Source organism: Sander lucioperca, chromosome 12 (assembly GCF_008315115.2).
Source record: "Sander lucioperca isolate FBNREF2018 chromosome 12, SLUC_FBN_1.2, whole genome shotgun sequence".
Lineage (NCBI taxonomy): Eukaryota > Metazoa > Chordata > Actinopteri > Perciformes > Percidae > Sander > Sander lucioperca.
The window spans coordinates 22,963,908-22,977,901 of record NC_050184.1 but is presented as its reverse complement, the minus strand read 5'-3'; the positions used below and the strand labels follow the sequence as shown (position 1 = coordinate 22,977,901).

General features: G+C 44.2%; 1 protein-coding gene across 2 annotated transcripts in view; it reads right to left on the bottom strand.

Moving 5' to 3' along the window:
- Positions 1–13,570, bottom strand: part of hm13 (histocompatibility (minor) 13) — a 24,375-nt gene extending 10,805 nt beyond the window's left edge. The window contains exons 1-7 of one of the 2 annotated variants that reach the window (XM_036008354.1): positions 13,161–13,570; positions 10,318–10,353; positions 7,216–7,314; positions 5,291–5,373; positions 3,884–3,972; positions 2,617–2,702; positions 1,357–1,482 (exon numbers count right to left, since the gene is read on the bottom strand). In XM_036008354.1, coding sequence (XP_035864247.1) covers positions 1,357–1,482; positions 2,617–2,702; positions 3,884–3,972; positions 5,291–5,373; positions 7,216–7,314; positions 10,318–10,353; positions 13,161–13,364 — 723 coding nt within the window. In that variant the 5' untranslated portion in view covers positions 13,365–13,570. The remainder of the gene's footprint in view (positions 1–1,356; positions 1,483–2,616; positions 2,703–3,883; positions 3,973–5,290; positions 5,374–7,215; positions 7,315–10,317; positions 10,354–13,160) is intronic. The other variant, XM_031293151.2, reaches the window with a different exon arrangement.
- Positions 13,571–13,994: the final 424 nt, after the last annotated feature.

Below are 13,994 nucleotides of genomic sequence, written 5' to 3'. Positions count from 1 at the left end.
CATTTCAGATCAACAAAGGTCAGTTTAAAAGATTTTCGTCGAACGTTAATTTCTTATAGTTATAATGCCTCATTTATGTGTAATTTGTTCATTAAAAGCATGTCAAAAATGATCTATTTGATTTCTTTATTCAGTGGGAATAGGCTAGTCAATGTTTAGGTTCGCAAAGAACCTATTAAAGCACTAAGACGTGGGAACAGTACAGCTAACATTCACATTTGAATATTTATCGCAAGTCATATCGTCATCGCAATATTAAACAATGTTAACGTACATCGCAGCTTTTCCTCATATCGTGCAGCCCTAACATAGAGTGTAATGGGAATTTTATTTTAACATTATAGTTTGATATCTTACAAGATTCTCTTATATACTTTACAGGAGTTTCCTAATAATCTTTAATTTTGTTATAGACTTAGAGACTCCAAGAGAAGAAGCAACTGGCATCATAAACTCTGGCCTAGCTGAGAATATCCTTCTCTTTTTGGAACTCAGCGTTCCTACTGTTTACCTTTAGCAGATAAGGAGGAAAAGGGCCATAACATTTTGAACTGTATCTCCTTCTGTCTCTTGCTTTAACAGATGTTTAGGCTACGTAGGGAGCAGGATCAGAGGGGAAAGGTAGTAAAGTCATTGTGACTGTTTATGGTGTTTTTTCATCTGCGTAGCTGCTAAACTTATCCTGGAGGGGGGGGGGGTTTAAGTGAGTTCTTACTATATAGATGTATGGTTTTCTAGCAGGGTCAGAAGACCCTTTCAGATGTGCCATGAGTACTTGTGAAACTGTTTTCTCTGCATTTGCAAATGTAAATAAATACTCAAAGACCAAACTTTGGTTTAATCCTCAAATCGTCCTTATTTGTTTCATCTGGTGTTATTGATACGCACTCCTGCTGCTAACAAGAAAAACTTCCACTACAAGAGAGCTGGGTGATGTGGAGAAAATCAAATATCACAATATTTTTGACCAAATACCTCCATTTTGATACCACAACTATATTGTAGTGTTGACTAATTGGTGCTTTCACTAAATATTTACACAATGAGATTTTAGATCAGTAATCATCAGTAATGTGGATATAATGACTAAGTGGGTAAAGGCAAATAATAGAACAGTTACAACAGTCTGGTGAGCTCAGAAAATGACATAATTGTATTGTAATGCAGCCTTTAAAACCAGGAGAAGACACTAATGTCATATTAAGATATCCAAAATATAAGATGATATCTAGTCTCATATCACAATATATCGATATAATATCCATATATTGCCCAGCTCTACACACATAATACAAAGCTGTATAAATACCAATATGAAAAATGTTTTTTTTAAATTGAATTGACAGTTGGTCTCACCCAGAAGACGTCGTAGACGAACAGCCCCCCCAGCAGGATGCAGCCAGTGCTGACGTTGTTCAGGTGGAGCAGCTCCACGCCGTTCAGGGCAAACGCCAGGCCAAACAGGTTATTGGCTATCCAGTGCTGTGATGTCACACAAACACAGACAGGTCAAACAAGTGAAACCTAAAGAAGATTACACCCTAGGACGTTTAAAAACTGCTTCGACATTCATTTTTTAAACCATTCATGATGCATCGTGACATCCCTAGTCAGAAATAATAAGTGTTGCTGTGATATATATTATATCCGAGCAGGGCTTGACATTAACGTTTTAGCTCACCAGCCACTGTGGCCAGTGGTTTCCCAACAGCTACTAGCCACTCAGCATCTTCACTAGCTACTATTTTGTGGTAAATTATGTTTTATTTGAGTAAAGTTGACCCTGGTGTGCCACATATAACGTGAAGAACCAGATTAACAACCCTTTTAAATGTCAATGAGCTGTAAACACCTAAATCAAGACTACAGAAAATATAACGCTGCTGTCATCAAATATTCGGCTCTGATAATGTGTGTAAAGATCCTTTTTGTATGAAAACGTGCAACTGAATAAGACACAGACATAAAGAGTAGCTTTAGGGGGAGAAGATTGGGTTAGGGTTAGGGTTAGCAGCTTGCTGGTCTGGGCGTAAACTGGTGTGTGTAAGGGTGTGTTGTTGCCAGAATACACATTTAGTTTCTAATGAAGCTGGAGGCAGCAAAAAAAAAAAAAAAAACACCGCTGGCTGAACTGTTGGTTCAGGACACCCGTCTGTCGCTTTCACGTCACCTTCTGGTATCGCCTCAGCTCGCTGGGAACCTCCACGGAGGTGAGACTAAATAAAGTAGCTGTTAGCAGGTCCCAGGGACTTTTTATCAGAACGGAAAACCAAAAAAGGCGAGTCGAGTCGAGCAGGTACCATGTAATGGAAAAGCGCCATTACTCCGCCCAAACAGCTGACGTATTCATGTGACGCTTCAGAGGAAAGGACGTCTCATCTCTCTAAAACATTTCCTCGGCTCCTCTCTCCTCCCGTGATTTCCTCGCGTCTCTCCTGTGCCTCCTCGGTGGGAGGGACTAAGACAAGTGGAGGAGTCGAGGAGGCAATTTAAGAGCTATGAGAAGCTCCTTGTGTTACCCGCCACTGCTGAAATCTACCCGCATTTGGCGGGTGCTAATGTCAAGCCCTGCATCCGAGTCAAACAGGTTTTTATGTGATTGGTTACGGACGTTACCTTCTTGAGCAGGTACCAGACTCCCACCACGCTGCTGATGAGCAGACACACCAGGTTCTTGGTGTCAAACTCGTAGTTGACTATTTCTGCAGAGAGACAGAGAGAGAGACAGGGAGAGAGAGAGAGACAGATTAGGATTGTGGGTAGTAGGGCTGAACGATTTTTGAAAATAATCTAATTGCGATTTTTTTCCCAAATATTGCGATTACGATTCGATATTCGATTATTTTTTTAAGCTCTTTGTCTTCTGTATTATTCAACAAAGAATAATATAATAATGTATAGTATGAACACACAATTACACACTAGACAGTTAAATAAGTAAAAATATAGTATATATCTATACACACACACACACACACACACACGTGTAATTTTTTACAGTGCACAGAGAGGAGCTGCCTCCAGCCCCTCCCCCTCGTGAAGTTGCGTGCTGCCGTGTGCACTTGTTCAGAGAGGCTATCGTTACGTTAGCATGTTGCTGGTGTTCTTGTTCAGAGAGGCTATCGTTACGTTAGCATGTTGCTGGTGTTCTTGCCGTGGGATTAACTGTACTAATAAAACTGTTGAAACACCGCGGCCACGCTGCTGTGAAAGCTCCCCGAACGTCATTTATCAGTCTGGTTGTTACCCCTCTCAGTGGCAGCTCCTCCACTCATATCTTTATAACGGAGCTAACCGCTAACCGGAGCTAACCGGAGCTAACCGCTAATCAGAGCTAATCGTTGCCAACCGAGCCTTCAGTTCTGCGTGTCTGTATCCATTAACTGCACGTATGGACTCAAGCCTGAATAAAACCCTTCATTTTATTAAAATGGCTGTAAAAGTTTTAAATTACAACTCAGAGTTGTTTGAATGACAGAAATCAGCTCAAGGTACGGCGTAGCGTTAGCGTGCTAGTTGATGCTTTCTCTGTGGAGTGCAGACTGATTTGCTCTCGCGAGTCATGTGACCAAATCGCAGCCTTTGCGATTAGGAAATCGTGTTTTAACATATAAACATATTATCGAAAATGCAATTAATCGTTCAGTCCTAGTGGGTGGTGCAGTGTTTCTCCATAAGATTGAGGATAAAACATGTTTTTCTTAAAAGAGGTTGATTTCATACAGACTTGTAGCTTCTTCAGGATCAGAAACAGCTCTATTAGTGTTTAAAGGATCCCCTCGGATACATCTCCAGAGGCTATCCTCATGAAACTCAAACTGGAACCACTTTGTAGTGATGAAATAACGTGCGTTAGTGTTGAGTGCTGTGCAGCAGGTCTCACCTTCTTTGGTCTCTTCAGCGCCCTGAGTGAAGAGCAGCTGGTACTGTTTGTTTGAGAAAGAATCTGGAAAGATTCTGGACATCAGAGGACTGAGAGACAGAAACAAGAAGAGAGTAAATCACCTTGGAAGGCAAGGCGTTTCTGGCACTTAGTGCTTGATTTTTGCACAGCTTCCTCGCTCTTAAAACTACGGAAGTGTGAAGATTGAATTGGAAAAAAAGTCCTATTTTTACTAGATTAGTATCTCGTTAATACAGAAAAGAAAAATTCAGAGAAAGAGGAGGATTGAGCTCTCTCTCTCGTTGGCACAAAGCTGTTGGTCTGAATGTCTGTTTTTCTGAATTAACGAGATAGTTAACTTGTGAACACATTATGATTCCATACACAAAAGTTTATCTTGTGCGTACAAGATGAATTTTAGGATATAATCTCCTACATATGAGAAAACATTAAAGGGTCCTATCCTGCACCCGGCGCAGCGCAAAGCCTGACACAAGTGTCTTTGCTAGTTTAAGATCCACACAGTTGTCAGTTTCCCGTCCAGCGTCCACGTCGTTTAAATAACAAATGCACCTGAACCCATCTGTGGCCCATGATCTTACAGGGAGGTGTGTTCAGGTGCATTCTGGGCGTGCTGGTCTTACAGGGAGGTGTGTTCAGGTGCATTCTGGGCGTGCTGGTCTTACAGGGAGGTGTGTTCAGGTGCATTCTGGGCGTGCTGGTCTTACAGGGAGGTGTGTTCAGATGCATTCTGGGAGTATTGCTATCTTGAGGCAGTGGGAAGTGATGGCACCATTGACCAACAAAAACCTGGTCTAAAGTCAATAACGCAGCATTTCATGTTATTTTAACAGAGCATTAGTAAAATGCTCCTAGGCTCGTGCACAGCACGTGCACTATGCTTGTTACACACACAGGGACGCACAGCAGCACACACACATGCAGAAGATTACAAATAAAAATATTATGGTGCAAATCCTCCATCATAACAGCAATGCTCCAAGGTCCAAACGCGCCTGGCTTTTAAAGGGAATGGGAGATGATCTCTGATTGGTTGATTGCATGTTACGCCCAAAACACCCCTCTGATTAATGAAGACACTAAGTACAACCCTTTAGAACCATGCGCCCGGCACACGGACCCTATTCCGCTGTTAAACTAGCAAAAGTGGATTTGGACACGCCCTAAACACACCTGCACCAGGACCTTCACGCCGTGAGCTGAGATCGTTGAAATAGGGCCCTTTGTATGTAAGATATAACATTTTGGTTTGGATGTGGCCAACATTTCCCGCAATTTTCTTTTTTTTCCCCATCTTGCCTTTCAGGGCTTCCGTACCTTCCACATGAACATTTATACTTTGCTTGTTTTTGTGATATTTCCCAGCATGCAGTGCGTTTTGTTTACCTCATAGTGTGGGACAGAGCCAGGACTCCGAGGCCAAAGAAGTAGACCGACAGCAGCAGGTTGATGTACTCTTGAGAAAATACCTGCATCAGAAACACAGAAATCTGAGTGTGACGCAACGCTGGAATGTAACTAAGTACATCTACTCCAGTACTGTACTTCAGTACCAAATGTTGAGGTACTTGTACTTTACTTGAGTCTTTTCTCTTCATGCCACTTTCTACTTCTACTCCACTACATTTCAGAGAGAAATATTGGACTTTTTACTCCACTACATTCATCTGTTACAGCTTTAGTTACTAGTTACTTTACACATTCAGATTGTCTGATCTAGATTAGTTTCTCTCTCTCTATTGTACAATAACAGATTCAAGTACCTACACACATGAGTTCAGCTGGTATACAGATGGACAGGAGTAGCTCTATGTGCACTTGCCTTCATATTATGTCTTATTTGTATATTATGTTGACATGTGCCTATACGGTATATTGTTGTCTCTATTGTACAGTATGTGTCTACATCACTATTTGTCTACTGAATGTTTACATGTCTATTTGTTGAATGCATAGAGAGTTAACACCTACCAAAGTCAAATTCGTTGTGTATGTAAGTATACTTGGCCAATAAAAAAACTGATTCTGATGTCTGGTTCTGTGGAGGCTCCACCAGAGCTTTCTCCGTAGCTACAGCTACTTTCAACATGATCAAAGACTCGGATATCAACAAGTTTTTGGATACGAGCCGAGCTTTTCTCGGGGACGCTGTGTTCACACGCTCCAACAAGTCCTCCACCGCTGGAACACTTCCTGTATGAGCCTGGATCGGGCCGAATTTTTTCGTCCGAACCCGGCCCGAGCCCGACACAGTTAAAATCTCGTTGGTTTGTTTGTGTGGAAAGCTTTTATTAAGCAACTGGAAGGCATTCGGAAATGTCAACAGATGAGGTCATCAGCGCACACGGGGGAACAAGCTCACGTTAATCAGCTGTTTAATTTAAAATGTTCAACGTGTTAACCTTTCCTGATCGCTTCGATTCCGACCGTGATCAGAAAACCAGGGGAGACTGGTTACCTCCAGGGCCGACGGTATATAACGTCGAGGTTAAAATCCCGTTTCTGGTGAGACGATGAATGAACTTGGTTTTCAGTCTGGAGTTTATCACACACACACACACACACACACACACACACACACACACACACACACACACACACACACACACACACACACACACCTTAAACTTATTCCACCATCTACACGTCTGCTTCCTCTTTCTCTATCTCTCTTCTGCCCACTTTACACACACACTGAGCTCTCTTAAAGGAGCCGCAGCACCATTTTACAACAAATGCCTTATTGTGCTGATGTGACCGATTTTGCGTATAGGGACCAGTTAACGTTACCTGCCGGTCACATGGTCTCTAAACAGTCCGCTCACGGTGAAGTCCTGCACGGATCAACAGCTGGCGGCTGCTCGCTCTGCCTGCACGCTGCTGCGGTTCAGCGGCTAACGAGCGAGCTAACTGCTAACAGACACCGCTGCGACCAACAACCAATACACATTCTGTCATTATATATGTCATTTAGAAAAGGTTTCTAGTGTCAGTGTATTGGCCGTGCAGTGGCTGCTTGATCTTTTTCCATGATGAACATAGAATGCTGCTACGTCAGAGCGGCCAAAGCCTCAAACAGCTTCCCCGGACTTTCTGACCAGCGTCCTTGACCGGGCGGCCAGAGCTTCTTTGCAGCTCAAGTCGGCGGAGGTGTGGACGTACAGTTAGACAATATCATATTTTGCACAACTGCATGTAAACAGGAATATTAACCTTCGTTTGCCGTAGAAACAGCTTAGAGGAATTTCGTCTTTGTCGGAATAAGAGCAAAAACCTGAACATTATGTGCATGTAAACGTAGTCAGCGTTACCTTGAAGAAGAGGTAGAGCCCAAACAGAGTGCAGCTGGCGATGATGGGAAACCTCGCCGCGTCTCGACCGGTGATCGTTTCTGGCATGTCTGATGCATTCTGGGAGGAGAGAGAGAGAGACAGATTAGTTAGTAAGTTATTAGACCAACAAACACACACGTTTAATTCTGAAATAAGCAAAAACTAGCTTTCAGTTCTGTGGAAACGAACTGAACACTGCCGACTTTCCACCTGCAGCTGGAGCTTGAAGACTACATTTACTCTGCTACGTTTTGGTTTAAAAAACTGCTGCGTTTCCCCCTCTCATTCCCCCTGCTCTGGCGTTTCCCCCTCTCATTCCCCCTGCTCTGGTGTCCCCCCTCTCATTCCCCCTGCTCTGGAGTTTCCCCCTCTCATTCCCCCTGCTCTGGCGTTCCCCCTCTCATTCCCCCTGCTCTGGCGTTCCCCCTCTCATTCCCCCTGCTCTGGCGTTTCCCCCTCTCATTCCCCCTGCTCTGGCGTTCCCCCCTCTCATTCCCCCTGCTCTGGCGTTCCCCCCTCTCATTCCCCCTGCTCTGGCGTTCCCCCCTCTCATTCCTCCTGCTCTGGCGTTCCCCCCTCTCATTCCTCCTGCTCTGGTGTTTCCCCCCCCTCTCATTCCCCCTGCTCTGGCGTTCCCGAGCCCCTAAAGAGATAAAAACTCTTGGTGCACCGAGATCACTTTTGGCTCAAAACTCAAACGCTTAAAAACCAAAACGTAGCGCTGGAGATGGAGCCTAAATGTCTTTAGTGAGCGAATTATTCTACTTTGAGTCAATTTTTTTGCAGTTGTGACTATCATTTCTATAAGAAATAATAGCATCCGTCTCACCACACCAGCTACAGTAGTCACTGAGAACGTTTACATGCACACTAGTATTACACTACTGATCTGAATGTGACAATATTCAGAATTTGACATGACAAGTCATTTAAACAGCATATTCAGTTTGGATATCCAGAATAAGGCCTTTTTCCGAATTTAGCATTTCCAGCTTAAGACATGTGTGATATGTCCGTATTATTCAGGTTTCAGAAGCATTCTTTGGACTAGAGATGGCCCGATCAAATTTTTTGCTTCCCGATACCGATTCTGATTCCTGAACTTGCGTATCGGCCAATACCAGTGTGTCATATATTATATTATATTTTAACAGCTGTATACTACTATCTCTGTATAGATGATATGATGTATAACAGCTGTATACTACTATCCCTGTATAGATGATATGATGTATAACAGCTGTATACTACTATCCCTGTATAGATGATATGATGTATAACAGCTGTATACTACTATCTCTGTATGATGTGATATGATGTATAACAGCTGTATACTACTATCTCTGTATGATGATATGATGTATAACAGCTGTATACTACTATCCCTGTATGGATGATATGTTACTTCAAAACATGCATCAAAATGCATGAAGGGAAACACGGCTACCGCCTCCTCCTGTGTGCTCGTGCCGTCCTTCTACGCTCGGATCTGAACAGCTGCCGTTAGCGAAGACACAAACAGACGGAGACGACGGAGTGAATGCAGCAGACTGACAGACATCCCCGAGAGAGAGAAGCCTCCATCTATATTCTCCTCCATCTACTCCCCCGAGAGAAAAACTGGGACAGAGGAGAGGAGGGGAGGAGGGAAGACATGCGCTGCATCTCATGTCGCTTAAATTGCCTCCTCGACTCCTCCGCTTGCCTCCCTTCCTCGCGTCTTATACCTGTGACACACCGAGCCGATAATAGGCCGTCTGACAGTCTGGCGAGGTCGGTGACTCGAGTCTGGTCGGCGTGTTCGTGCCGTCGTCCGTCAGAGGAGCCGTCGGCCTTCATTTTGGCCGAACTGACATGTTCAGTCAGAGACAGGGCAGTCGGACTCCATGACCCATCTGATTGGTGGAGAGCTAACCAGGAAACGGGGAGCGGGATGAGCGTGACTAGAGTCTCTCAAAATCTGATGAAAATATTTTAAACTGACCTTTGTTGATCTGAAATGAAGACAGATTCAGCAACTGCACGGCCTATTTCTCTCTTCAAATGTTTTCAGAAACACGTTTCGGTGAACTATTTTAGTCCAATATGAGATCGTATTCTGAATGAGCCGCCATTATGGCCAGTTGAAAAATCCGGGAGCAGCCAGACCCACGTGACGCGTTCTCCAATCAGCTGCCGGTTTTCATTTATTGGGCTACAATACAGATTAGCGCCGCCTGCTGCTATGGAGACGTATTACGTTTCGCGCACGTGCAGAACGTACGCTCAAGTCGCCGTCTCTTCAGTGTGTTCTGAGGCACTTTTTGGACCAACTCGGGGAGCCGACTGATCAGTCCGACTGGCTTTGCTGCCAACGGTCGGCCGTCTGGTTGGTGTGTCAGGAGCTTACCTCCCTCCCACTAAGGGAGGGACGGACGGGAGAGACGGGAGGAAACCACAGGAGGAGAAAGGCGCCGAGGAAATGTGTTTTAGAGAGATGAGACGTCCTTTCCTCGGAAGCGCCACATGAATACATCAGCTATGTGGGTGGAGTTAGCAACTCCTTCAGCTGCACGGCTTCCAGGAAGGCTGCTCTCTGTATCCTCGCCTATAGCTCCTCAGAGATCCCTCCTCTGTGCTCGCTCCTAGCTCCTCGAGGCAGAAATAAGAGCTTTGAGACGGCCTTCACAGAGGAGGGACTATAAAATAAATAAAGACCATGAGATGCAGCCAGGGAGATGAGACAAAATGCTGAGGAAAGGAAAGAGGAGAGAAGGAAGGAAGGAAGGAAGGAAGGTAGGGGAGAGGATCCTTGTTGCAGCACTAAGAGAACTTCCTAAAAAAATTGTTCAGTCCGACCGCTGGTGAATTCTGTATCATGTACACGACACACAGTGTTAATGTATTTACTGTTGCGTTAGTGCTGTGAACAGACTGTAAAAATACGTAGCAGCAGTGACTTGGAGTGAGTGAGTGAGTGAGTGAGTGAGTGAGTGTGTGTATGTGTGTATGTGTGTATGTGTGTATGTGTGTATGTGTGTGTGTGTGTGTGTGTGTGTGTGTATGTGTATTTGATGCTCTCAGCGGCTCTCTGATACTCACTCTGAACCCAGAATCGTAATCATTTTCTCCGAGCTCCTACAGCAGACAGACAGACAGAATGGATGGAGAGACAGATGTGCACAGACAGACAGGGAGAGAGAGGGATCAGATCGGAAAACAAAAGAGGAGGACTGGAAGCAGGGCCCAAAAATCAAACAACCCAATAGGAAACTAATTATATTTGTTGAATTCTGAGAGGAAAGACTTTAATAGATTCAAGATGTTTATTATTTGACCGCATTATAAAAATGGCTGACAGAGGGGAGAGAGACAGAGAGAGAGACAGAGAGAGAGAGACATATAGAGAGAGAGAGACAGAGAGACAGAGAGAGAGAGAGAGAGACAGAGAGAGAGACAGAGAGACAGAGAGAGAGACAGAGAGACAGAGAGAGAGAGACATATAGAGAGAGAGACAGAGAGACAGAGAGAGAGAGACAGAGAGAGAGACAGAGAGACATAGAGAGAGAGACATATAGAGAGAGAGAGACAGAGAGACAGAGAGAGAGAGAGAGAGACAGAGAGAGAGACAGAGAGACAGAGAGAGAGAGACAGAGAGAGACAGAGAGACAGAGAGAGAGACAGAGAGACAGAGAGACAGAGAGAGAGAGACATATAGAGAGAGAGAGACAGAGAGACAGAGAGAGAGACAGAGAGACAGAGAGAGAGAGACATAGAGAGAGAGAGACAGAGAGACAGAGAGAGAGAGAGAGAGACAGAGAGAGAGACAGAGAGACAGAGAGAGAGACATAGAGAGAGAGACAGAGAGAGAGACAGAGAGAGAGACAGAGACAGGCAGAGAGAGAGAGAGAGAGAGAGACAGAGAGAGACAGAGAGAGAGACAGAGAGAGAGAGAGAGACAGAGAGAGAGAGAGGAGAGAGAGAGAGACAGAGAGAGACAGAGAGAGAGACAGAGAGAGAGAGACAGAGAGAGAGAGAGACAGAGAGAGAGAGAGAGAGAGAGAGAGAGAGAGAGAGAGACAGAGAGAGAGACATAGAGAGAGAGAGAGAGAGAGACAGAGAGACAGAGAGAGAGACATAGAGAGAGAGAGAGAGAGAGAGAGAGAGAGACAGAGAGAGAAGAGAGAGAGAGACAGAGAGACAGAGAGAGAAGAGAGAGAGAGAGAAAATGAAGAGATGAGAAGCAAAGGAGAATGATAACATGCAACAAAAGAAAGGTTCAGGAGCCGGATTTAAACCCAATTACACCTGAGACAATCTCTCTCTGTCTGACAATGTTCTGGGTTTTTATCGTCTTTCCCTTTTCTTAAACTTTGTATCTGCTGGCCACCGTACTCTCTCTCACTGCGAGCCAACTACATCAAAATCAATGTCAACAAACCTGCATTCAATTATGATCAGCTGTCAGAAACACAACCAACTTGTTGGAACAGTGGAAAGAGAAACCAAGACAGCTTTCGATAGTTTCATTTTGTTTCTGTTTAACATTAAACAGCCTCGAAATCCCCATCACCAAACTCCACCAGACTCCATGTAAATAATCACTACTTTTAGCGTGTATAGAGCCAGCATATTTCCACCAGACTCCATGTAAATAATCACTACTTTTAGCGTGTATAGAGCCAGCATATTTCCACCAGACTCCATGTAAATAATCAGGACTTTTAGCGTGTATAGAGCCAGCATATCTCCACATGTAAATGGGTGAATTAAGGGTTTATTTGAACCCAACCAGAGTGGTGATTGTTGGAACAGTGGAAAGATGAACCAAGACGGCTTTTGATAGTTTTATTTAGTTTCTGTCCACTTTGAATGAAGTGTGTTTTACGATGATAAAAGTAGTGATTATTTACATGGAGTCTGGTGTAGTTTGGTGATGGTGATTTCAAGGCTGTTTCATGTTAAACTAAAAGGATCTTACTCTTTAACTAAAAGGTCTCTCTCTGTAGGGATCCATCCCATAATGTTGTCAGACACTTATATATATAATAATCTGAGTCTGTCAGCAGCAACAACAGAACTTTTAGTGGACGATGACTGATGCTTAAAACACAGACAAATAGGAAAACAGTTACCCTTTGAGTACATCACTTGAACAAATGTACTTCCCACCTGTCATCATCACCTCACGCAGCAGAGAGGATGTGGCAGTTTTAAAAAAAAATTTTTTTTACAGTTGCCAAACGCTAACAGGCACAACTGCGCATGTCCGCAAACCCCCCAAAAGAGTGCAAATAATCTCTCTTGTACACGTCACACAAACACACACGCTATAAGTGTGACAGCCGGTAAACACACCGGGGGGGTAGGGGGGGCACACATGTAAATAAACACCGGAGCGACCACCACCGGACACATCATTAATACTTTTAGTTTTTGACCCTCAACATAAAACCGAAAATAACCGTTAAAATGTCTAACAGCTGTTACGTCAGTTCTACTTTACTACTTGTACTCATTTAAAATACAACCAATAAATACTTGTCTTCGTTGTTATCACTGGAAGTCTTAATAGCTGCTTTTCCCAGTGTTTAGTTTGAGTTAACGTTATTTTAGACTGAATCAAGCTGTCAGTTGTTAGCCGAATTAGCCGTTAGCTAAACTAACGTTAGCTTCCCGATGGAGGCTAACGGCTAACGGCTACAGCTGAATCAAGCGGTCAGCTAGAGGTTAGCCGAATTAGCCGTTAGCTAAACTAACGTTAGTTTCCCGGTGGAGGCTAACGGCTACAGCTGAATAAAGCGGTCAGTTAGCGGTTAGGCGAATTTGCCGTTAGCTAAACTAACGGCTAATTTGTGCCTAAAGTTAACTGTCGTCGCTGTATGTAGCTGTAACGTGACAGTAACGTAACGTAGCTGTAACGTGAGCCTTTCTAGCCTTCTTACCTTAGATTTGGAGCAAGTGACGGACCGCAGGGCTCCGAAGAAGATGGGCAGCAGCGCCATGAACACCAGGCTGCCATATGCCAGCGCCGTGCCCTCCGGAGTCGCCACAAATTTAGCCGAAGCGTTGAGCGCCTGGGTCCCGTTGGAGTCGGTGATGTTCAGGGCCTCCGCGGCCGCGACCGGGACCGGTTCTGTCTCGGACATGGTTCTCTTCAGAGACGGGCTTCTTCAGGAGGGACCGCGGGCAGGGCTGGAGCGGCGCGGCGGGGACTGGCAGACGGGCAGAGGAGGAGACTGGAGCGCTGTGTGGTTCTCATTCATGTACAGATGCTGCTGCTGTAAGGCCACGTTTCCTAAAAACACTGAGCAGAGACAGTGAAGCAAGCGAGGTCTCACTCTGCCGCTGTTTCCGGGGACCGAGGCGATGTCGTCACGACACAGAGCCCCGCCCCCTTTCCACCAGGTCAATTAAAAACCTAATTTATAGGAAACTATATATTATATATATCATATTATATATCAGCTAAATTGGGCCACTTTTTGGTAAATCGTTTGGGACAATAATACAATACCATATATGCCTTTTCCATGTGTTTATATGATTAATAATGACTGTTTTTGATAATTGTGTGTTGAAATTATGTAATAAAATATAATTATTTAGGCCCTACAGTTCTTGAAACATCAGCTGTGCCAACTTTTTTTGCATGAGCAGTTTCAGGTAAAATGGGCCAGTCAAACTGCAAAGGAAAATAGTAATTTATCATCAATTTTAATTTTAAAACACAGTTGCTTGTACAGCCACATAACATTTAAACTGCATTAAACAAACAC